At 39.4% G+C, this 25,647-nt stretch overlaps 2 protein-coding genes across 2 annotated transcripts in view; one reads left to right on the forward strand and one right to left on the reverse strand.

Moving 5' to 3' along the window:
• The window catches only part of DOCK2 (dedicator of cytokinesis 2), a 179,510-nt gene that overhangs the window by 64,574 nt on the left and 89,289 nt on the right, over positions 1-25,647 (reverse strand). The window contains exons 28-30 of the mRNA XM_005425361.2: positions 15,071-15,169; positions 13,884-13,978; positions 527-605 (exon numbers count right to left, since the gene is read on the reverse strand). Coding sequence (XP_005425418.1) covers positions 527-605; positions 13,884-13,978; positions 15,071-15,169 — 273 coding nt within the window. The remainder of the gene's footprint in view (positions 1-526; positions 606-13,883; positions 13,979-15,070; positions 15,170-25,647) is intronic.
• Positions 16,722-25,647, forward strand: part of INSYN2B (inhibitory synaptic factor family member 2B) — a 30,035-nt gene continuing 21,109 nt past the window's right edge. Inside the window, exon 1 of the mRNA XM_014308809.2 lies at positions 16,722-16,868. The gene's annotated coding sequence lies outside the window, so the exon portion shown is untranslated. The remainder of the gene's footprint in view (positions 16,869-25,647) is intronic.

The raw sequence follows: 25,647 nt of genomic DNA on the forward strand, positions 1-25,647 counted from the left end.
GAAACAGTTCAGTTGCACAGAATGGTATTGAACAAACAAAAAACCCCAACTAACCCTAATTAATAATGATTGCAAAAAGAACTAATACAAACAAATAGATGAAGATAGACTTGTCAGGGAAGACTACAAGTCAAAAATAAATTCCAAGTGCTAAATATTCTAGGAATCAGCAAAGTTAAGCTCTTTCTGTCCCACATCCATAGCACTGACATTGTAAAAACTCCATGTGTTACATTTGAGATTGACTTTCTGAATTCACTTGGCTAACTAAGAAAAAAAAGAGTTTTCTGCTTGCCATCCTGAGCAGAGTTACAGAAGAAAACACCCTGGTTGAGTGCCTTATTATAAATAATCAAAGCCCAGCTCTGATGTCACATGGAAGATGATCCAATCCTGCCCAACCCAAATCCACAGCCTGTCTGAAACTGTAAATATCAGTCTGAAACTGATACTGGTACAGCACCAGGAGGGGCTCTGGAGATGTGTACCTGCTGCTTTGGCTCACCTAAAAACCCCAAATACTTACTTGGACTTCAAAATTCATGTTCTCCAAAAATTTCTGGTTCATTGTCTCTGCAAATTTGTTGATGGCTCTCAAGAAGACCCTAAAAAACCAAAAAAAGCAGTGATACAGATAAATGAATGTAACCTCTGGCAATCCATACCCACTGTGTGTGACACTGGTGGCAGCACATTTGGCACTAAGCACACTGGGAGCATCACACATGAGCACAGCAGGTGACAATCTGGACAGTGGCACAGGATTTATAGTGTTACCCATTAAAAAAATTACACAATTGTCAAAAAACATTTCTCCACCTCTGCTGGAAAAGCCAGACAATAGAATTTTGTTTCCCCTGCTGCACACTCTGCTGCACTCCTGAGAAAACAGAGCAATTCTTTCAAATCCAGTGTCACCTTGTGGCAAACCCAGATGGCTCACAAGGGTGGCATCACCTCCTCTCAGGGTCTGACAGCTGAAAGAGCTCCTGTGCTCACATCATTGCTTAGGAGCTGCACTCCAAAGATACAAAATGCAGCTTCTCAGTTTTCTTACAGGTGGGGAGGGCAGAACAACACCTCTGGCCACCTTCCTCCCCAAGTGGATTATGAAAACATTTCAAACAGTGAAAATACACCTTCAAAATACTAAAAAGTTACTTTTTCCATGAGTAAGAGCATGAGCATTACCCCTCCAGCCTGAAAAGCAGCACCTATTTAAGCTCTTGATTAATGCAGCATGATTAAGTCATGTCTGTAAAGCTAATTTCTGACTTCCCAGCATGGGACATTTGTAAAACAAAAATCAATTGTATCTTTAAATATTTATAAAGTTTATTTTAATAATTCAGTTGTTTTCAAAATTGGAAATTGACTGAAAGTGATCATTTGCCTCTGCTTCATAGGCAATTTTTTTAATGCTAATAAGTGGAAATATTTATATGGAAAACATTGTAAGGGCAAACAGAACAGTGAACATAAGGGAAAACCAATCATAATTGTTCAAATATAATGATTGGCTGTCAACTAGATACTCCCAGTCAGGAAAAAATCTAATATTACAACAGCCAGGTCCAGAAATCCCACCCTCTCAGTGATTAGCAACATCAGAGAAAGCAATAATTCAATAATTAGGATTATCAGCAAAAGATTAAGAAACCACAGGATATCCACATGTTACTGTCCAAGGAATGCTGTGTCCTTGTGCTGGGTTCTCTGTGGTGTTTTTGGTGTCCCATCTCAAAAGGATAAACAAATAGAAAAAGAAAGAAGAGAGAAGAAAACGCGCAAATAATTGTGATGCAGAAATGACCCTCAGTCAGGGACAGTGTGACACAGGAGGGAGCTGACAGGATCTATAAAATCCAAAGTAATGTGGAGATGAGAGACAGAGCTCACAGGGAAGCATCAGAGAGCCCTGAACACAACCAGGGTGTCCATCCAAAACAAGCAAACCCAGGTTCTTTGTTAACTGCAGCTCATTGGTACGGGGTACTGCAATTGCCTGGATTTTACACTGGCTTAGAAGTGATCAGACACATCAAAGTAATTATTATTTTATGATACTATATTATATTAAAGAATACTAAATTAACTATACTAAAGAATACAGAAAGGATACTTACAAAAGGCTAAAAAGATAATAATGAAAACTCATGACTCTTTCCAGAGTCCCAACACAGCTTGGCCCTGATTGGCCAATGAGTCAAAATAATTCACAGCAAAAACCAGTAAAACAATCACCTCTGGGTAAACAATCTCCAAACACATTCCAAAGCAGCAAAACACAGGAGAAGCAAATCAAATAATTATTGTTTTCCTTTTTCTCTGAGGGTTCTCAGCTTCCCAGGAGAAAAATCCTGGGCAAAGGGATTTTTCAGAAAATATGACTGCCACAGTGTCCCACACTGCCCACAAGCAAATAAACACATTCTTCCCTAAAGCTCCACTCACATGGGGACATTTATCTCCTCCAAGCTGCCTGATACTTGACACAAGCCGTTTAAGATGCTGCAAAAAAAGGGGATTCTAGAAGAGTGATTTATTTTAGGCAGCACAAAACCCCACACAGCTTGACAGAATCAAGACAGGTTATTCTGTTTCATCATCATTATTCTTCTTCTGAACGGAATTTTGGGTCAAGGCCTTGCCAGTGTTCAGTTTTCTGTATTGCTCTAGACCCTTGGATTTACAAAGTTTATTTCTTGCCAACGCACATAAGCAAGTTCTTGAGCTCCAGCTGCTCAGGGAGAGCATTTCCCTTCACTCAGAGTTTTTGGCTGGAGCAGGAGGGGGTGTCTTCCATTTCTGAGGCTTTTATAAGTCCCAAATTCTGTGCATTTCCACACTGCTCCAACACCATGGCAAAACACATCACCTAAATATCCAGTTTAGGCAGACTTTGGTATAATCTGGTGCTAATAACTTCTCTTGCAATAAAAAAATCCCACACCTTTCAGTACTTCACTCTTTAAACAGAAATACCATGCAAGATAGAGCAGAAATAATCATACCTTAAACACACATGAAATTTATTAGTGGAAATCTATTTCCTAGCATGGACATATTACTGGGTATAATAAAAATTTTTGTGAAGAGCTTTATTAGGTTTCTCTTTTAGCCATGTAGATAAACCTCAAGGACACCTACGAAATACTGAAGTATTTAATGTCAAGTAGAAATCACGGGATTATTAAAAATATTTACAGGTTTCTATACAATATCATTATATGTAAGCTGTCTTCTGTAAATATCCCTTTCACTCTCACAAATATTTTTATCTGACAGACAGGAAGGACACATTTTCAGGGAGCATGCAATATTTCCAGGCTGTCAAGTTGCAAATATTTTCATTCATTTGTGTTTTGCCTAAAGGGCAGATCTATTCCTGTCACTGGGAGTCACTTAGGCAGAAGGTTTGAATGCTATTCCTGCCTCCTGCCAATGCCTCAATGATTTCACTGTCCTGCCTCAGTCTCCACTTTCACCACAAAGGGGCATTAATTAAGTAGCCACAAGTATGAAAATAAACAGGTACTTGTAAAATAGTGTGAGAGTTTGATGAAAAAAAGGAGAAAATATAATTTCAAACACTAATTTTTAAAGGCATAAATTAAACTGTCACATTTTCAATTAATTTTAATGAAACAATAAATTTTCTACAGTCACAACAGAATTAATTTCTCATCAGTTTAAATAACTGTGATCTAAAACTGCTGAAATTCCTTTACCCACAATAACTTCAATGATATTTCCTGAGTTTATGAGGATTGATGCTTCTAATGTACAGCTCATATAAAACTCTTGGGCCTGAAGATTTATGGAAGATCTTTAAAGTCCAAAGTCTCTGGGCTAAATCTGGGAATAAAAATGCAGGGTTTTGGCTTAGGACAGCAACAAAATTGTCATGGTTCAACTGCTCCTGTTTCCTCTCTCTCTCTGAATTTCCTGCTGCTTCTGCTTTACTTTATTGTATTGTCAGAGACATTTGTTAAAACTTTTGGCTGGAAAGAGAGCCCAAAGAATAGAAAACCTGTGCAGCTGTACTCAATTTCACACACTTAGGTGTCTGTTCTAAACAGGGGAGAACAGTACCTTGAGTAACACAGAGAAATAATTTAAGGCAGAAAAACCTGAAAATTCATGTCACCCTAAGATAATAATTTGATTTCAAGCTGATTCTCCCTCAAAATAAAACAGAGGGATTGAGATGGAGCAAGGAAAGAATTCTGTATTCATAAACGACATATTAATCAAAATAGGATTTCAAGGCTATTCCTCAGAAGATGATGATTTTGTCTAACAGTAAAATAGGTCTGCATGTTGTCCTTGCTTTTGAAATGTAAATAGGTAATAAACCTAAAATTCAGATCTGCAACTCCAAGTTATTTTTAGCAAGCTAGTTAGAATTGTTACATCAGCTTTTTGCAACATAAAACAAAGAGATGATTTAATAAAACAAAGAAATAAACAAATAAACAAATAAACAAACCAAGATACCCTCCAAAAACCCCAAACAAACAAAACCTTAAATTCACATTGACTGTTCTTAGGTGGCTTTGCAAAATCTGGCCTTTTTCTGCACCTTGTTCCAAAGAAAGAACATTTCTGGGTCCACAACATCATTTTGGGAAAGGTGCATAAATCAGATCCAGCACAGAAACATTTCCAAAACAATGAGCAGCCCTTTCCTCAGACTCTTCACGTGAATTCTTTTAAAGCAGTGAGATGATCTTCAATGTCTTTTCAGGTTCACATGACTCTGAAATCTGGGAGTTCTCTGCCCCAGCTCTGAGCTGAGTAACCCAGATGCTGAGGTGAAGGCTGAATGAATTCACTCAGGAATTTATGAGCATCAGCTCCAGCTCCTGCTTGCTGTGGCTGCTCACAGTGACTGCACTGATGGAATGACAGGTGCAAAAAATGAATCAAGTACAAACTTCTACTGGATAATCAGACACAGAAAAATAAAGTTTAAACAAGCCTATTTCCTGTGTTGTGAAAACTTATTCAAGGAAAGCATTAAAATGGTGGAATTTATAGGGTTTTTAAGTCACATTTGAAAGCCAGTGAAGGCATGGATAGTTTTTAAAATTCAGAACTTCTTCCCACAAACCCAAAATGTTTTTCCTTCAGAGAGTTTGGTCCAAAATTCAAGCCAGAAGGAGTTATACTAACTTCAGTGTTTTTTAATTCCCAAAACTGATCATTCAGGATTTTCATCAGTGAATCCTCTACTTGAACAGACGAGGAATGCGAGGGAAGTTCTTGCAAACCCTGGAGGATGTATTGACTATGATTTTTAAAGATCTTTCCTGAGTTTGGATAGAAAAAGTTTGGCCATTATGCCAATTCTGGGAGATGTGGAGCAGGGAATAGCAGAGGCAAAATAATACTAATCCATAATTTATATCAACTTCTTACTATCATCCTCCTAAAATGTTGTGCAGAAGACACCTGATGAGTATTGTAACATAAGGGAAACACCAGGGAAAAGCAGCTGAATTCAAATGATTCTCTGTGGGCTTCTGTCACCTTTTCTCTCCCTTGCTGTGCGCAGAACACGCAGCAGAAGGCACATTACAGAATGAGAAGATTCAAACTGTGGGTCAGACCCAACCCCCAGTGCTGGTCATTGTCAAGGACTGGAACAGTGAATGGCAACTATAAACTAAATCTGGGAGGTACAAAATACACAAAGAGAGACCAGACAAGCAATCAGTGTGACAGGAGAGACTAAACCACACAGGTACTACAGGTGAAATGACAAAAAACCTCACAAAGCAACAGCAGAAATGATCTCCTAGTAACTTAGCAATTGTTGATTTAGAAATGAAGGGTAATGCAGGATGGAAAGAATATTTAAAAACCTTGTGGCTACATGAAACCTAATTATGAAGAGCACAATAATGGCAACACTTGGGAAGAAATCCACTTCCATGGTAACTGAAAAAATATGGCCAGTGGCTCAAAGAAAGGAGAATAATTTCATCATATTTCTCCCTTGTGTCAACTCAGCTTCGCTACAGACTGAAGAATAATTTCTTGAATCATTCATATTGAATTCTAATGCTAGAGCAACTGCCATATTCCTAATTTCTTTTCCAATGTACACCCAGAGTGTAACTAAACAACATGGTCAGAAAGCAACAGCTTCAAAATGGCTGTGCCCCAGCTGCTCCCACCTCAATGATAATATTGGCGCTTGTCTCAATTATACATCATGGTTTTCCTTATTAGCATTATTAGAAAATGTGCATTAAACAGCTATGCCAAGCGTCCAGAATACTGCATGCTGTAATGTATCAGAGTTACTCTGACAGCAGCACAACGAACTCCCAGAGGAAGGCAGAAATGTGCAGTGGTTTTGTGCCAGAAAAGCCAAGTTTCCATGTGAGGGCCTTCAACAAGCTCTTTGTATGTGGCCTTTCCTTCAGCATCTACCCAAAACTTGCTTTAAACTCTGTGTAGCTCTCGTTCAGGAGCCAAAATAGATTTTCAAGTCTGCATATTAGGTGCACATTTTATACCAAACTCCTGGAAATAGAATGTTTTGAATGCTTTAAGGAACTTCACGGCTTGAAAATGAAGCGTACAAGGAGCTACCAGAATGGGCTCGAAGTAAATCAGCTTGAGAGCTCTCAGTACTTCATTACTTTCACTAATTTTGATTATATTTTGACTTCCTTCTCACTTCTGTCTCCTCTGCTTTTCTGTGCATTCCAGACAAGTTTTTGCATAGTAGAAATATTCTGAATTAATGAAAAAATTAACAATCACATGCTGTCTTTAGTGCTAATCAAGAATGGGAATCAGACACAAAGCTGAAACCCTGTTCTTAAAGATGAATGTAATGTCTTAACGTGGTTGTGTCAGGATGTCACACAGTAATTAACTCCCACAGCCTTCACTTTTGAAAGAAGTTTCAGTTGATATTGCAAAATTACTTCTCAGTTCTTCCACTGATTTTTGTTGCATTGAACCAGCAGACTATGAATTTTAAAAGAGATGATTATGCAGCAAATACATAATACACCAGCAGGGTTATTTTGTGATGCTTCTGGTAAAAAAAAAATATGAAAATTAACTCTTCAAAATAATGTTAAATACAAGGAAATTGCATATATTTTATTTCCTGAAAATCTCTAATTAGATGAATTCTGGTCAAAGTTACTCAGAATGGGGAACACAGAAGGATTGCTCATTGCATTTACAACTAATGAAAATTATGAGTATTGAAGTTTTAGTCTTTTCTGTAGTGACAAAGAATAGCTTGTGTGGGTAATCTCTTCAATGTCTTTTACTCATTTGCACATATATTCTACAGAGGGCAAAATACTCCTCGTTGTCTTAATCCCCAGATGTTTTATTAAAATTTAAAATACTTGAAAACATTTTATAACAGGCCACATAGCAAAGAACCTTAAGGGCTTCTATCTGCAAGTGGAAGCTGTATCTAGGAAAGTAACAATTTATTTCACTGACTTCCTGAGAACTACTATCAAATTACCAAGATGTAGATAGATAAAATATATATGTGTGTTACATATATTATCATTTTTATATATATTATTATATAATATAGATAGTTTTTTGTTGTGCTGTTTTTTTGGTTTTTTTTTTTGTTTGTTTGTTTGGGTTTTTTTTTAGTGTTGAGTTTTTCTTTCCACTGAGGACTTTTCTTTTAGCTTGGAGAGCTCTTAGTCTGGGGATGTGAGCATCCCAGCAGCTGATATCAGGAAAGATGAGACACACTGCAGTGAGTGGGAGTAGGACATCTCCCTGCATGTTTTCTCTCTGCACTCAGATAAAAGATTAAATAAATGACTGCAGTTAAACCCACCAGGCCCCCACTCTGTTCCATGACCACCACGGGCAGCTGCCTCCCTTGCTGAGCAGAGGGTCTGCTGCAGCCAGCACATAATGAAGTGTTTAATTCCTGGTCAGCAGATAATTCCAGGACACAGAGAACAACCAGCAACACACAGAGCTGGTGCAGAATAAGCATCTTTGTGCTAGGAGCATGCAGGTGACGGCAAGGCAGGGTGACATTGGCACAGGCAGGTGGCAGTGACTCTGTGCCGGGCTGGGAGCTGCCAGCAGAGCACAGAGGGATCAGCCCCAGCTGGAAGGGAAATTCTCCATGGGAGCAAAGTGCAGCCCACAGGGAAAGCAAAACTACTGCCTCTGCTCTCACCTGCCTCACCCACTGCCCCAGGACTATTTAATGTCATTTCCCTGATTACAGGCATTGACTTCTGTAGAGACTGAGAAAGACAGTGAGGAAACAGAAGAAGCTGGATTTAATGGTGTCATGGTTTGACAAAGATCTCTGCTCTCAAGACCCCTCTGCCCCAGGGGGTGAATTTGTGGGGGACAGGTGTCCCAAAAATGAGAGACTGTTGCTTTTTTGGAACTGGGCAAAGCATCCTTAAAAGGGGAACCCTAGAAGCAGCTCTGGTCCATGTGCAGTGGTGAGAGCACGGGGCATGGAAGGAAGAGGTCACGAGGGCAAATATTCTCTGGGCAGTGCCACGTGCGACATGGAAACACAAGAGGTCTCAACTGTGTTTCCAGGGGAAATCAATGGATCAAAAGGAACTCCTCACTCCTTGATGAATTGAGAATTGATTATCTGAAGGGTGGTGATGAACTGAGAGTCGAATATCTGAGGGGTGGTAACTGGATTGAGAATCCAAGGTTCTATTTCATGTGGTGGTAGAAACTGGGGGGAGGAGGAGGAATGTTTTTGGAAGGTTTTCATTCTGAGTTCTGTGTGTTCTTTTTTTCATATTGTAAGTTCATAAAGTTCTTTCCTGTATTCTTAAGTTGGAGCCTGCTTTGCTCTATTTCTGGTCATATCTCACAGCAGACACCAGGGAGAATATATTTTCATGGGGGCACTGGCATCGTGCCAGCATCAAACCATGACAAATGGACAGGAGATCCAAATTTGAGAACACTGAGGCTTTATGTACCAAATACCTCGGCATGGGAAATAAGAACAAAAAAACCTCCCTCTGAAAGGAACTTTATATTAACAGGTAAACTCATTTCAACAAGGACATTTTTGGTCTCATAACAAAGCCAAACTGTCCAAGGACACATCCTATCACTGTACACAATTAAATCAATGACTAAGCAGTAACATTTGTTTGCACATGTTGTAATACCCTTTACACATGTTGTTTACCCTTTTCTGTTACTGTGCATAAAAGAATATTTTTGTTAGACATTTATACTTGTTTCTTAAAATACTTTTTCATACATTACAATTACAAAGTTCTGCAAGATGCCGTAAGCCTGTGTATAAATGTATTCTGCTCCCCTGAAAATTCAAGCCCTTATAAAAACAACAGTATTTCTATAAGAAAATGTTTAAATCAGTCAAAAGTTGCAGAGGAAAACAAGATCAAAGAGTTTCTTGTATGCAGCAGATCAGCCTTCTAAATTCTGCCTTATTTGCACAAAATAAACCATAACACTGGCATCCAACCTTAGATACATAAATGAATCAGCTTCCAGGGTAAAACTAACCTAAACTATGCATTTGGGGGTTGGTATGGGTTGTTTGTTTGTTTGTTTTTTAAATATATAAGTTTTATTCCCACCAACAGATAAATGGAAGACTGAGAAGCAGCTCAAATATTTTAATTAATTTGAGGGTTTTCTCCCCTTCAGCTTGAGTTCATTGAATCCCAGGTTGGTTTGGGTTGGAGGGGCCTTAAAGCTCATTTCATTCCACCCCCTGCCATGGTAGGGACACCTTTCCTTGGGGCAGGCTGCTCCACACCCTGTCCAACCTGGCCTTGAACATTTATTCCAAGGTTGTGTCCAGGACCATGCATACATACATGGAAAACAAGTTTTTCAGGAGCCACGGAGCCATTCTCTATGAAATGAAAACACCTATTTTTTCTTTTCATCTATGAGAAGAAAAACACAAAACAACCCAACAAAACCCAGGTCTGGAATCCCTGGTGTCCTCTCCTGAGCAGAAGTCCTGCGGTCCCTCTCTGGGCACCAAGGAGGAATTTCTTCTGCCTCCCTTTGCTGCCTGGCCCAGAGCAGATACCTGAGAGAGCCCAGCCCTGGCAGGCTGAGGGTGCTCAGTGCCTGGGGCTGCAGGTGACACTGATGTGGAGGCACAGGGAGCTTTGCCTGAATTAATAACAGAGCTCCAAGGGTGAGCTCCATGAGAGCCACATCTAGAGGCTGTTCCAAAACAGTTCATCAGCAAGAAAGCAGCTATTTTTAGTATGTATAATGAAAGAAAATTGACAACAATTCCAGCTCTTTTGCCAAAAACCTGCAGTGCTAAACCTTTCAAGTTAGACTTAAAAAGCACTGGGGAAGACTTGACTCTGACAGATGTCTGAAAACACTCAGATACACAGGTAATGAAAACATATTTTAGAAAAAGCCAAACTACTGGTGTTAGAAAATACTCTTCAGTGTTATCTTGCAGGTCTTTCTTCAGAGAGTAGGATTTGACCTTGAAATGTGCTGGTGAAACCCTGTTTCTATTTATTTTTAAATACCTTAAATAATGTGGGCAAGGCTCAAAAACCAACCCAATGGACATGCAAACAATCAAAGTGCTCACTAAGCCACTGCAGACTGGACACCAACCAAACTGATCCTAGGCACTAATCATGATAAGATCAAATTCTTTCAGACTCCCTGTGAGGAATTACCATTTCAAAGCCCAGAGGACAAGGGAAGGGATGTGAACACTTTCCCTGTAGTTGCTAACCCTGCTAACTGTTCCTTTTACTCAGCGAATCTCACTCCCCATGCGCTTCATGTTGACAATAAAGTACATGAATTTCCTGGGAGAAATTATATCTCTCTAAATTAAAATTATGAACAGCTGGAAGATAAACAGACTATATGGTATTGCCTAAACCAGCCAAGCATTTCCCCACAAATGCCATGTACTTAGGAATTACTGCTTTTAATAAGTTAATAGCCAATATCTAAGTGTCATGAGTGGAATAAAGTGCACATACAAGCAGTAGTAACTAATAAGAAGAACACAGTAAGCAACTTTAATTAGAACAAAAGTTAATTAAATCCACCATGGAGGATCACAAAAACAACTCAGATATTATATCCTCATGACCTCAATGATGATGTTACTGTTTCCCAAAGTGTTCTGCCTAGAATGCCATAAAAAAGTGTTCTTTCCATCTTGCTGCTAGTGGAAGGGGGGAAAACAGGAAAAAGAAAAGGTATTTAATGATTTCATTATTTCTTTCCCCCTTTTCATTCTCTGTTGCTCACTGAATACTGCCTGTCACACACAGCCTCTGCCTCCCTCAGAAGTGCTTTGGGCTGAGCATGCTTGGGAAGCTAAGAGCACTCTGTTTATCATAGTGATTTAAAGTAATTTGATTTAAATCATTCCATCCTGACACAGACAAAGCTCTATCAGCAAGTTTAGTCATTTAAGCTTCTACTCCAATTCTTTCAACTCCCCCACCAGAATTTCTCCTGGACAAGAATGTGTCCATTCTCCCTTCCTCTGGACCCTGTAAGAAGTCATTCTCTCATTGTGTGCCCCCATCTATGCTAGACATCAAACTTTTAGATGAAATCTCCCTGACACCATTCAGGCACTGCCTGTTTTTACTTCCAGATATCAGGAATTGTTCTGCTCAGCAAACAGGACCAGACCTGCAGTGCTGGTGATGCTCTTCCCTCTGCTCTGCTCCCTGTAAATGTACAGATTTCACATCTCTGTGCTGCAGTCCCTCCTAGAGCAAAACTTCTCCAATTCCCACTTTCCTTGCAAGCCACAAAACACACAGGATCATGCAGGGGAGCTGCCAGGCTGTGCTGCACTCCCTGAGGGCACAAGTGCCACCAGCTGCACCCTGCCACTGCCCAGGTGACACCACAGATGTGCCCCAGAGCCCTCACCAGGCTCTTTGCAAATGCAGAAATGGGAGATTTGAGGCAAAACTTCTCCTCAGGGAGTAAAAAGTCTTCATGGAGCCTCCTGTTCTTAACAGGGCAATAGAGAATGCAAAGCTTGCACTGTGCTGGTATTTTTGTGTTTGGTTTGTTGGGGTTTTAATTGTCTTTTCTTCTCTCGGTGTTATTATAAGAGACCTAAGCCTGATCCCCTGTGACTTTTTCTCAGCTACTCCTCTGGTTTGTGGTAAACAATGTTAACAAGACAAATCTAGAAAACTAAATTAGTCTTCAATTTATTTTGTAGAACATCCATTCCCTCAAAAAAAACAAACCCAAAACCCAAAGAAAGAAAAAAACAAAACCAAAATTCTATAAAGACTGATAAAAATCCCCCTCTCAGTTGTTGATATAACATAAAATTAAGACATAAAGTAAGATCAATAACTCATTTCCTTATGCATTCCAGAGAACAGCAACATAATCAAGGAGCATAAACAGTGCCAAGTCATTTTAGGTACGCAATGTGTTTACAGGAGAACTATTAAATAGCTTCTAAACAATATTTTTTTACTGCTGACTTATTTCTTTGCACAGGATAAAGCTTAAAGCACAAAACCTGCTGGAACAACTTGTCCACAGAGTTCAGAGTCATTAGGAGGCACATGAACACAAATACAGTCGCCCAAAGCAATTTTTCCTGTCAGGACCTGACACAATGCAGACACCACCAGGTGAAGCCCCAAGCCCCAAAGCCATTCTTTGACCAAGGACAGACACTTCCCACCCTCACAGAATAAAAAAATCCTATGCTTGTGGATAATGCAGGTGTCAAGAGCATTTTCTAGATAAGAGAACCCGTTTTACATATTAAATGTTTGATGTGCTGACACGTGCCAGATGATTGTAGGTAGTTTAGTACTAAACTGTTATTTTTTAGAGTAACCCTTGCTACATTAAAACTAATTGCAATCACAGCAGCAGCAACATAAGAATGTGCAAGGAGTTAGAGTTTATCTGAGAGGCCAAAGACTGGCTCAGACAAAAAACCACAGAGGGATGAAACTCCTGTAATGTACAAAATATTACCTGAATTTACACATCCACCGGCACATCTGTACCTGTCCACCTCCGAGGAGGGGTCAGGTACATGGTTATTAATGCCCACAAAGTGATGTTTGGACACCTGACTAGAACCATCTGGAACATAATCTTCACTTTTGAATCACAGAATGCAAAAAAAGCCCCAACCAACCTTTCATTTAACATAATTCTATTCAAATCCTGGATTAAAATGTATCAAATATAGAAATCTGATATCACAAAATTGTAAATTTTATTGACAAATCTTTTCCTCAAGACTGGGCACTTGCAGGAGATGATCAACTTTAGTGAGTAACCTCAGTTCTCTCTTTTTATATAGTATAAAAGGGGAAGAATTATGTAACTGTTACAGTCAATAAACAGCATCTGTGGGCTAAGTTCATTCAAACCTATGCACTTTTGACACTCAACTCTTAGACCTGTCCCTCTGCAACTTCTAGAAAACTCAGTGTTACCACCATCTCTATAAAACCAAAATAGAGATAGTACAGGTGACTGCCAACAGAAATCTTGCTTAAAAAATGTATTCACTTCATAACACAATCCAGCATCTAAACTCAAATTGTTTCTTTGAAAACAAGAAGCCAAAATAAGTTCAGCAGTAAAGGTAACATCCAAATAGATTAAAAATGTGGGTAATTTTCCCTTTCCATTTTAAGTGGACAGGCAATTTCCCCTTTCCATTTTAAGTGGACTTAAAGCATAGACAAGAAGCTATTTAATGGATTGCTTCAGATGACCTTCTTGGCTTTCCCCAGACTGGAATGATAAAGTTATCCTGAAAAATGTTTTGTAGGGTGTGAAAGGAGTCACTGTCCAGCAGCACAGAGAGCAGGAGCTCTGTGCTCCTCCCTCCTTACCTGTTCTGCACCATGCTCATGGCCATCCAGTCCGAGGGGTACACGTTCTTCCCAATGAGGTCTTTGAACATTATGAATGTTTCCATCAAGAAGTCCTGGAACAACAAAATGCAGTCAGGCTGGGGCTGTGGAAACCCTTGGAGGTATTTCTGTGGGATTAAGGAGCTAAGATGGGGAGTTCCATTTTGCCAGTGAAGCCAAGAGAAGAACTCCTGGTGATATCTCAGTAAATCTGAGATTGGAGCTAAAGTCCTGTAGAACAGCAGTCTCAGATTCCACGTGGAAGCTAAATCTATTACATTAAAGTCATCATACAGGGCTCTTCAGAAAACAGAAGGCATAAATTAATAGAAAGAAAAAGTTCTAGTACTTCTGAGTAAAATTTGATATTTTTTATAAATTAGTCTCACTATGCATAAGAATGAATAGGCTTGAAAAATACAGGATTTTTTCCTTTTTTACTCCATTTAGTCCATATTTAAAATTTCAGTTAAGGCACCACTCTGACTTGAAGGAAGGAAGGAAAGTGATCAGTTCTTGACAAGTGCAGATATTGCCTCCATGGGCTAACAGCAGATATAATCCAAACCTGTGCCACTACCCTGACTTAGCTGACAGCTATAGCAGCAATGTGAAAGGACACACATAGTACTATGGAAACCCTCTGGTACCATTAAATTATGGCAGAAAAAATGCAATAAAAGGATGCTCTACAAGAATAGGGCATTTACTGCATTTAATTTACAATGTTATTTGCACCGGGAGTAGATTCAATTGTGAAAATGGAAATGGATCACTGGGTGTGAAGTGTGGAGGGAATGTTCAACTAGTTGAGGATAAGTTTTGCTGTTGTTTTGTTGTGAGTTTATTCTTTTTCTTTTCCCCTTTCTCAGAAGAGTACAGCACAAAGATCCCATTACTTATTCTGGATCATTACATCACCACCTCAGTGATAGGTGACAACTTTCTCAAGAGAGAAATTTGTTTCCTTCTAAATTTCTGATTACAGTGTTGTCCAGTGCCACCATTAGAAGAGGGAGGCAGTGCAATAACACTGAGGCAAAAAATGTACAGCAACAGAATTCATTCTAGGAAAGAATCAGGCAAGAAACTCCAAAAAAATCTACTCATTTTTCACAGGAAATCAAATACTATAACTATCAACGCTGTGATCACTCAGTACTCACCACTAGTTCTGAACTTGTCTGGAAAGTTTCAATGTACACTGAATAATGCTGGTCACTCATCTGGTTCAGGATCGCTGTCATGCACGCCACAAAATGACTCTGAAAGAAGCCAGGCAGAATCAACACATGTGGATTACTGGAGATATTGGATTGTACTCTTTCTAAAGTTGAAGCATGTGAAACGCCTGAAAAATCCCTTTATGTATGTAAAAATAAATAATGTTCAAGCTTTTGCCAGCCCAGATGAAAGAAACAAACTAAGAACTCCAAAAGGATTATTCAGAAGCTGCCTTGGCAAGGGACAGGCTCTTGTGAGAAAGCTGCATCATTAATGAGACACCACATGGAAACACACATTGTGACAAGAAAACTTCTTACATAAAGTACAACTCACTATCACCTTAAGACTCCTAAAAGGCACATGATGTCCACTAGGATTCTTCTATTAGGAATTCATGGGAAGAAAATATGTTAGAATCAAAAATTTCTAATAATTCTATTATTCACAGGAAGAAATAGTGCAAGAAATGTCATTTTTCACATTCTCCAGGTATTTAAACAGCTATTAGAGAACTCTCAAACCTCTATAGAACATTATGACCTTGACATCTCAAAACTTCTTTCAAATTTCCTCAAAAGGAAGTATTAGTCTTTCTCAATTCCTAAAATTCAAAATGCTGAAAGACACAACATGATTTCCAACCCTGAGTTTTATACTGACTTTTCAGTGTAAGTTACTGAAAGTCACGAAGACATTTCTTTCCCAAGCAATACTAGTGAGTTTAATAATTTGCACTTTTCCTTTAAGACTGTGGAGATTCCTCCTCACCGATTCCTTTTAATTTGCTGAAGTTTTAATTCTTGGCTTAGAAACAAGCCTGCTTTCAATGCTTTGATTACATTTTAAAAACAAAACTGATTCTATTAGGAATTCATGGGAAGAAAATATGTTAGAATCAAAAATTTCTAATAATTCTATTGTTCGCAGGAAGAAATAGTGCAAGAAATGCCATTTTTCACATTCTGCAGGTGTTTAAACAGCTATTAGAGAACTCTCAAACCTCTATAGAACATGATGACCTTGACATCTCAAAACTTCTTTCAAATTTCCTCAAAAGGAAGAATTTAGTCTTTCTCAATTCCAAAAGTCAAAATGCTGAAAGATACAGTGAAAACTCAGGGATGAAAATCATGTAAGTTACTGGAAGTCACAAAGACATTTCTTTCCCAAGCAACAATAATGAGTTTAATAATTTGCACTTTTCCTTTAAGATTGTGAAGATTCCTCGTTACTGATTCTTTTAATTTGCTGGAGTTTTAATTCTTGGCTTAAAACCAAGCCTGCTTTCAATGCTTTGATTTCATTTTAACAACAGAGTTGCTGAGCAGGCAGAATAATTTCCTAGATGTCCCTGATCCTTTCATTGCTCTGGCCCGGGGCTGCGCAGCGCTGGTGCCACCCGGTGCCACTCGGGCTCGCTGTGTCCCCACATCAGAGTGGCACCCAACCATTTTGTCCCCATTCCGGAGCAGGAGCAGTCCCTGCTCAGCTCTGCCTGTCACCACTAGAGGTCTTGTGCTTCCCTCCACGAGCTGCTCTCCGCTCCGAGCTGCTGGGCTTTATTTATTTATTCCTACGCGAGCAGACCCAGCACACCTCTTGCATACAAAGAGTGAAATTACAACCTAAAGGACCTATCGTACCTTCTTTTGGAGTAACCTTAGTGCTAGTGAGAGCCTTGCCTACTTTTTAAGGCTAAGAAGATTCATTTTCTGCAGGTAAACCAAAAGCTTTCAGGTAAGAAATCGTGTGTTCTCGGGTACTGATGCTCTTCTAAAAGGAATGCTGGATTTCCTGCAGTAGTACTTCACTTTTATAGTTCTGGAGCAGAAAAATCTTTGCTGTGGTGTTAAATGCATAGCTGAAAGGAATAATGAATTGCAAAGGATTTGGTACTGAAATTGTGCGGGGGTTTTCTTCTCATGTCTTGATTTTGAAAAAAGATTACCAGCAGAAGTTAGAGAATTGACACGAGAAGCAGCTCGTATTTTTAGTAGTTACACATTCACCACTGAATGTGACTCAAGTTAAATAATCACTGCTTGAAATAAGCAGCATATCTTCACAAGCATTGCATAGATGTATTATGATGCTAAAGGGCAAAAAGACTTTAAGAAGGTTATTTCTTTTGTTAAAACCAACTTCAAAAAATGTGCCTAGCTATGTCTGTGATTGTGGTACAGCACAAACGCCTTAGTGACTGGGTATGGAGATTTTAAATTTAACAGATGATATGCCTTGAAAAGAGCCGTAAGGAAAGATCACATCTTGCTGGCCAGGACCTCACATCAAACCTGTCAAATTCACATCAGTTGGACTGAATGATAATAAAAAAGGTGTCAGTAAAGATGGTCTGCTGCAAAAACTTCCTCCATCCTTTCCATGTAATGTAAAGCAGGGAAAGACAAATACTGTTTGATCTTTAATCATTTTCTTGCCAGCAATCTCAACTATCAGAAATCATCTGCTAGCATCTTGATAGGTTTAAAGCTTGCCCCTCCCTCCTAATCCCCAAATGGCAGCAATGAATATTCACTTCTCAGAGGCAGCCTCAGGTCTCTCAAGTGCCCCTGCACCGGCAGCACTGCCACTCTCCCTGGCAGGACTGAAGGGTAACTCAGGGCTCTCCACAGCTCTGATCAAAGCTGCAAACACCTCTCTGCATTCACTGAAATTCTCCTCTGGGCTTTAAGTGCCTCTTACTGGAGTGTGCAAAGAGCACGAACTGCCTGTGAACAGTAAGTTCTGCACAAAACCAGCTCCTGTGCCTGGCCACAGCCTGTGTGTCCACAGGATGGGCAGAAGAAATTCAGAATCACACAAGAGTCTATTAATAAACTGATTTCATTAAGTCAAACGTTGTACATAGGGATTGAATAGTTAGATAGAAAAGGTTAGAATAGAACAGGATAGAAAAGGTTGTGGCAGACAAGGTGAAGTTCAGGCAGAATCCTAGCAAATCATTTTAGCTGTGCTCAAGCTTGTTAGGATTTAGCCAGTGAATTACAGCAGAAAACATTGATTAGAACTAGGTCAAATGTATAAAAAATAAATGTATCAAAGTAAACACTTTAATGCTGAGACAATATGAACAGAAAAAAAACCCCAGAAACAATTCTGCATGACTGTAAAGAGCTCTAATGAAATATTTCCCAACTTCAGTACATTAATTTCCTTTTGAGCACAAAAGAATCCAAAACAGAAACAACACTGAATTCTATTTTTTAAATTATACAATTTCCTGTCAGACTTAAAAAAATGTGTAAAGAAATAGGGCAATTGATAGTATGAGCACTGCACTGCTGCAAGGAGCAGGAACATAAGTAAATAGATGTCAGATGAAAATGAAACAGAGGAGAAAATGTCCAGGAAACATTCAAATTCTCTGTCCACTTACCCCCTCCCCCCCCACCCTCCCCATAATTAACACCATATATAAATGAAATAAAGTGCTGGCTTTAGTATAAACACTGCAAGGTAGCGGGTAAGGTGAAAGAGATGTTGTTTTACTTGAGTATACACAAAGTACACCAAAAGGAATTGCAGTTTATTCTGTAAAACAAACAGGGCTTCCTAAGGTCAAGCAGGAAGAGGTGGAATCTCTTGCACTGCTGAAAAAGTGCAGATTAGCTGTGGATGCAACATGTACAGGAAAAGAAACAGCTGAGGAACATCAGGATCATATGAGTAAGATGACAAACTTCAACACCTAGCAACTAAGCCCAGCACACTTTATAATAGCAGATGGTGACAGGTTGCCGTAGTAACTTCAAATAGAGCAGCAGCACAAGGATGAGGCAAAAGCACTGGAAAAACAACAGAAATAACATGGAATGAGGCTACATTTTGATCTAATCTAGTAGAAGGATTTCAGTGGCTGCAGGGTAGGCAATCCTCATGCAGATGCACTTCTGGAAGGACTCAGGGGGATATTTATTTAATGTAGGCACTTAAGTAGCATTTACCCTCATTAATAGAGCACTTTACCAGCACAGAGCCTGAGTGTAAACACAAAACCACATGGACAGGGTCATTTTGCTCACCCTCACAAGCAGGGGGAGGTAAGGGGGCTCTGCAGCATCCTCACAACCTGTGACCCCACACTAATGATGGTTCATGTTTGATTAACACATGGCTTTCAGTATGGGGCAAAGAAACTGATTCAAACAGCCCAGCATCATTGTGGTGTTTGCAGCAATCATAGATTAGATTTAATTCTGAACTCCCTTTTAGGATAAGCCAGAAGTTTCAAACTTCATTGCATGTTAGAAACAGTAATTGTGAAAATACAGAGATAGTGACCAAGAATTTCATTGGGCCAAAAAATTCTGGTTTGGTTGGGTTTTTTTTGGTTGAGAAATAAGAACAAACACCTTTCTGGAGGAAAAGTGAGAAATATGTCATCTTGAGTGTAATTAAAGAAAAACTGACCAATCACCTGTTTTAATCAAGTGTTAAAAATCATCAATATTTATGTTGTACCACAAATCTGTTATTGAGAATATCTCCAAAAATACTGTCTTCACAGAATCATTGAGTCATCACAGCTGCTCCTTGTCATGAGCTAAAGAGCAACATAAAAACAAGTATGGAAGATGCTCAGTGATGCCACAAAGAACCACAGTGACTTGAAGCCACAGTTCCTCAGAAAACCCCATTAAACTTTGGGAACTGTGGCATATGTAGAGGTTGAGACAAACATCTTGATCATATTATGCAAATACTAAACAATACCAGTCTGAAAGGAAAAATAAGCAGAATTTCAAGTGAATTGCTAATGCAGTAGTTCTGTTTCTCTCCAGAAATAGATGTCCCTGCCAATGCATGTGCAGTCCTAAAATGTAGTGTTTGGAGCTGGAAAGGCACAAATACATAAACATTAGGACAGGCTGCTATGCAACAACCCTGAGTATCCATCACGTGTGAAACGGGGAATAGCTCCCAATCCATACAGACTTGGAGCCTTCCAATGAGCACATGGTGCTGATAATTCACTTACAGTAACATCCATCCACTCTTGGTGGGTCTGAGATTTTAATTTTCCAGTTTTACTTTCATTGGTTCTGTCTCCTTGTGTTTTATAGCTGACTGAACAGCATCCTGCTTCAGCATCTCACTGACAGCCTGGGATTTCTGACTGAAAACATGCTGGGCTCTTTTAGCTTGTCCTACCATTTCCTTTACAGTCACAAGATTTAGCTAAAAGGATGCACAACTATAAAAGCAGCAGACTACCAGGTAGAATAATAGAGAAAATTTTGTAGCACAATGAGAGAATAACTGCAGCTGCTCTGTGTGATTTTAAGATTCGTTGCAAGTTAGACAAACTCAGCAATTTCAGTATTATTTCATTCAAGACTTTCCGTACACAGATAAAAGCAATAAAATAATGGTTCATGGTAGGACATAAAAGTAGCTTGATTTTCATGGAGTATGTCCTTTGCCATCCTTGGGGTTTTTTTTACAGTTTTTTTTTTTAACATTGTAATGATTTTCCAGCAATATTCCAAAAAAGAAAATTTTTCACTCTCTGCAATGTTTTTTCTGCTGCTGGGTTTTGTTGTTTGGCTGATTTTGTGCCATAAATCCACTCCAGAATTTCTGCTACTGTCTCTGGTTGATATGAACACTCCACTGTAATTGATTTAACTTCTACTGAAGTCTGTGTTCAAACACAGTTGTGTAATTTACTACTTTTCCTGTAATACTAACTTTCTGTTCATCTTCAAAGCATATTTACCAATAAATCATGAATAACAATAATCAGTGAGGTCAGAAAGCACAGAGTTGAGTTCAGCTGGTCAGAGCATGGTGCTAATAATGCCCAGGTTGTGGGTTTAATACTTGTATGGGCCATTCCCTAAAGAGTTGAACCCAATGATCCCTGTGAGTCCCTTCCAACTGAGAATATTCTATGATTCTTCTATGGTGCTATGATCTGGAATGAGCAATCATTGCCTGGAAACTGAACTAGTTCAGAGCACAGTTATCAAAGACAAAAAAAAAGGATCTGTTTCACCTCCTCACTAAGCACTGCTGCCACACTCCTGACCTCAGCTCTGCTCTAGCAGATGAAATCTCCCATCCTGTGCCTGCAGGGATCTGTGCAGCTTTTCCCTCCCCCTCTGCATCCCACTGACTGCATCCCCACAATCCCCTGAGCCTGGTCCCTCAGGCCAGCAGGACCTTCCTGCCCTGGTCCATGAGATGTGCACTGAGACACTGCAGTGACCTGGGGCTCTCAGGCTGCTCATTTCCCTGATTTCTTATCCCAGTGCTGCTGCACTGCCCTGGTGCCACTAAAGCAGATGGGCAGAGCATGGCTGGTGTTGCCCAGTGTCCCAGTGAGCTCATTCCCAGTTAGAGATGATGAGAAACACTGGAACTACACACCATGGTACAGGCAAGGAATCAGGTTACAAATACCACCCGTGGTTTATTTACTGTACAAAGACTGGCCAATCTCTCCCATTTGAAAGGACTGGAAACCAGCTTGGGAACTTGCAGGAGGTGATAGAGGGGCTGGGGGAAGTGTTCCCTGCCCTGGGGTGCAATAAAGAACAGCAGGAACCAACCCAGCCAGGGCTGCAACAGGAGACTGCAGAGCAGAACAGAGCAAGGGAGAGCAACCCTGGGGTCAAAAAGAGCAGCACTGAGCAATCCAAGCTCCTCAAAGCGCAGTAGCAGCTTTTATTGCTAAGCCATGTACTTTAAATTTACACAATGTGAAGACGAATGCCTTGGATGATGATTCACTTCCTTAAAACAGAGCCACCTCCTGTATTCCCAGAACTATACCACTCTATTTGATTTTGTTCTTTTTCAGCTGCACTTACTGAAGACAGAAAAATTAAATTAGATTTCAACTACTTGATCAGAGATGAGACTAATAAAATATATTTGTGAATGGCTAAAACAAAACTTTATCACAATAGTTCTGCCTAAAACTGTTGAAAGTCATTTCACTGCAGAAACTTCCTTCTTTTAAATTGAACTTATGGAGAAAATAGGGCCCAATAAAAATAATTTTCCAACTAATTACATCCATTGCACTAACCAGTCTACCCACAGTGTTTGTTTAGGATTGATTAATAGCAACTAGCAACTGTTAGAAGAGTTTTAATTTGCATCTGAAATATTTTTCATATTTAGATGATATCCAGTAGGGGCTTTTATTAAGTTTTTAATTTGTTTTGTAACAGTGGGCTCCACTTTTAAACTTGAAAAAAATGTTGGAGTCTGTTTAGCAGAGTAATGGGCAAAACCAAAAAATTCATAGCAAAACCTCGAATCTTTCTAAATAGAGCTTTTCATACTGAATCTTGGGCAGGTTGCTTAATGGAAAGCATAGGGAATTCTCCATGAAAGGAAACCCTGTGGAAAGACATGTATAAAGATGAAAGGATAAAACTCCAAAAATTACAGAATGTCCTGGCAATGGACACAATCCACAACCTACAGCCAATTATGCACTCTCTCAGGTGTGGGTCTCTTCAAGGGATGTCACTTATGGCCCAGTTGGTTGAATTGCAATTATAATGTAACATAAACAGGGAATCTTGATGCTCTAATAATATGCAGATAGAAATTTCCCAAATAGCATTGTCTGCATCAATTATTTGTGCATATGCTAATCTGTATTTTTGAGGGAGATTCTAACACATTATCTCCGGGCTCTGGCAGAATAAGGAATAAGGAATATTTCTTTAATAACTTAGCACCAGCTCAAGGGCTGGATTCATTAAATACTTACAATATAAGTAGAATGAAGATGAGAGTTGAAATTTCTTTGAATAACTAAATCAGGGATTATTTTAGTTCTTGTTTTTTCTGCCATTGTTTTTTTTAATGAGAGAAAGAAAAACCAGTTAAAAGCTCATAAAAGGTAAATAATTCCAGAGTGCCCTGGCTTAGGCTCCATCAGGGGTGTGACTGTCCCTTGCTTTCTCAGTCACTGCAATCCAGGAGCCTCTGAATCCTAAAATCACCATGGGACAAGATAAACTCCTGTTCTTGGCTGTTTGGAAAATGCACCAGGATGGTAAAAACCAGCACCTCTTCTCCCCAGGCATTAAATCCCTTTGACATAAAATGATATCCTTATTCTGAAATTAAAACTTGCTCCACAAAAAACCCCCAAACATAAACCACCCTCAGAAAAATGGGTGAGTATTGATGAAACAGCACTGTGTTACAACAGGTCCTTCCCAAACACAAACTGAGCTTCAAACAGTTTTCAACGATTTCCCAAACATGATTACGAAAATATTTTGTAGTGCCACATCATCTGATCATCTGAACTCCTGAGGATGATAACTGTGGGCCAAAAGGACACTTCTTTGTGCTGCTTTACTGCCGAAATATTCAAGGCTATCTGCAGAGATTTATTTTTCCTCATCTCTAAGCTAGGATTTCATTCAAATAGATTGCCTTGCTAGGAAGCCAGGGTACCAACACCTTCTCCTGGACGGGGCAAATAGAAATAATGAGTGTAGATACATGTTAGGGAATTGCAGTCCTAGCAGGAAACAAACAAAAAGCAGAATCACGTGCATATAAAAGCAAATGTGATCAATGAGACTGCCAGAGAAATATAATCTGTTATGCCTCTGATATTCAGTTTGCATCACCTGAGCAGTCTTATAGTCTCTTATTTTTATGATTAGTCACTGCAATACAGAGTGTGTGGGAGAATCAGTACATATCTAACAACACACACAGGGAAAAGGTGATGATTAGAAGCATTACAACCCACACCTCCACTGTATTTTCCATATTAGTGCTGTTGGGTTTAATAGCAGCCTCAGGACCAAGCTGCAGAAGCAGTTCAGAAAAGCCTCTGAGATCTTGGTTGGTGGTGTCATCTTTGTTCTAGTTCTCCCCTGAAGTGCCACCAAAGGACCTGTTGGGAGGCAGGTTATTTTCTGTCCTTTTAGCTCTAGAGAGCTGAGGGACAGAACAAGCATTTGGTAGATGCTGTGCCATCACACAGCCTAAAGAACTTCCAAGATATCTGAGGAGAGATCTCATATCTTGACAACATCATTATGGTATGTTTTATAAACAAATTCTTTTCCCATATTAGTTAACATAAAGCCATTGAGCTGGATGTTCCTTTACAGCTTCCTGGGCCTGGATCTTGTGATCTATTGTGTGGTTCCTGGTCAAGGACTCTCCAAACTATGGCTGCAACATTATCATATTAAGGCAAGAGTCTGGGAAGCTGGAGGGACTGGAATCAAATTTTACATTTAGATTATTATCAGTTTTCAAGGCATGTTCATTAAGAAGGAAAAAAAAATTAACTTGTTCTGCTCTGTTTTTGTTTGAAAGGAAGTTGCTAATATTTTAAATCTTAAAACAAGATTTCCTAGACTGCAGAACCCAGGAATTCAGTAATGGAGAGTATTATTTTCTTAAGCATTTCCCTTAAAATAAAGATGTCTTTCTTATATTTAGAAAATATGAACATAAAGCATTTACTACTAGGTCTAGACCATTTGTTTTTTTTGAAATGGCGCTGTATTCACATAAGGTAAAAGTGTCTTTTATTTGATCTCATCTTGGTACAAGGTTTTGACCTCCGAGACTGTTAAATACAACAAACATTAAAATATTTTAATAATATTTAGCAAATAATTACAAATTATTTATATATTAAAAATATATAAAAATTATATATATTAAAAATATGTTACAAAAAAATAAGATTATTAATATTGTTCATAAGTTGATTCTGAGTGAATAAGGCAGTAGAGAAGGAGGGATTTGGAATACAGGAGCAGTACTGGAGCTCCCTTAGCCCTTCCAGATGATCCCAGAATTCTGCCTGTGCTGCAATTAGAGAGTTCCAGGACATTAGGTCGGCCCTAGCAGGTTGTGAGCTCAAGGCACAGATGCTCTGCAAGAACAGAGCATCCAAGCATGAAAACAGGAATCCAGTAATGTGGTCCCAGGGATTTGGGAGAAGAGAGAAAAAGGAATTTACACTCTGCTGAGTTGAAGAGCACCATTCAGGATTTCACAGCAGTGCGTGGGGAGTAGGTGGCAAAGAAACTGGGAATGCAAATGTGCAGGATGTGGGCATGGCCTGGCAGCAGCTGGAAAAACCCAAAGGTAGCCCTAGCTCAGGTGATTTCCCTGCTGCTGCCTCCAAAGCCCTGCATCAGTGGTGGTTTGGGCATCCCAGTGTTCCCAGACAGGCTAACAGGAAACAGCCTGATGTATAAACCTGTGAGACACCCTGGGGACATGCAAAGGGCATCAAAATAAGCCTTGTTAGCCTGTTAACAAAATCTTAATTATTGCAACAGAAATAGCTCTGAGAATGCTGTGATTTTCTGGAAGCTCTTCACAAAACAAGTGACACCAGGATTACAAACATCTCTATCAAGATACGAAACTTTTTGTTTTTAAAAAGGAAAGGTGTTCCCACTGAACGAGGTCGATTCCTATTATACAAGGATACACATGCCCTCAGGCTGCCAGTTAGACACTCCTGCCTCATAACTCTTTC

The sequence above is a fragment of the Geospiza fortis genome, unplaced genomic scaffold (assembly GCF_000277835.1).
Source record: "Geospiza fortis unplaced genomic scaffold, GeoFor_1.0 scaffold413, whole genome shotgun sequence".
NCBI classification, from domain to species: Eukaryota; Metazoa; Chordata; class Aves; order Passeriformes; family Thraupidae; genus Geospiza; species Geospiza fortis.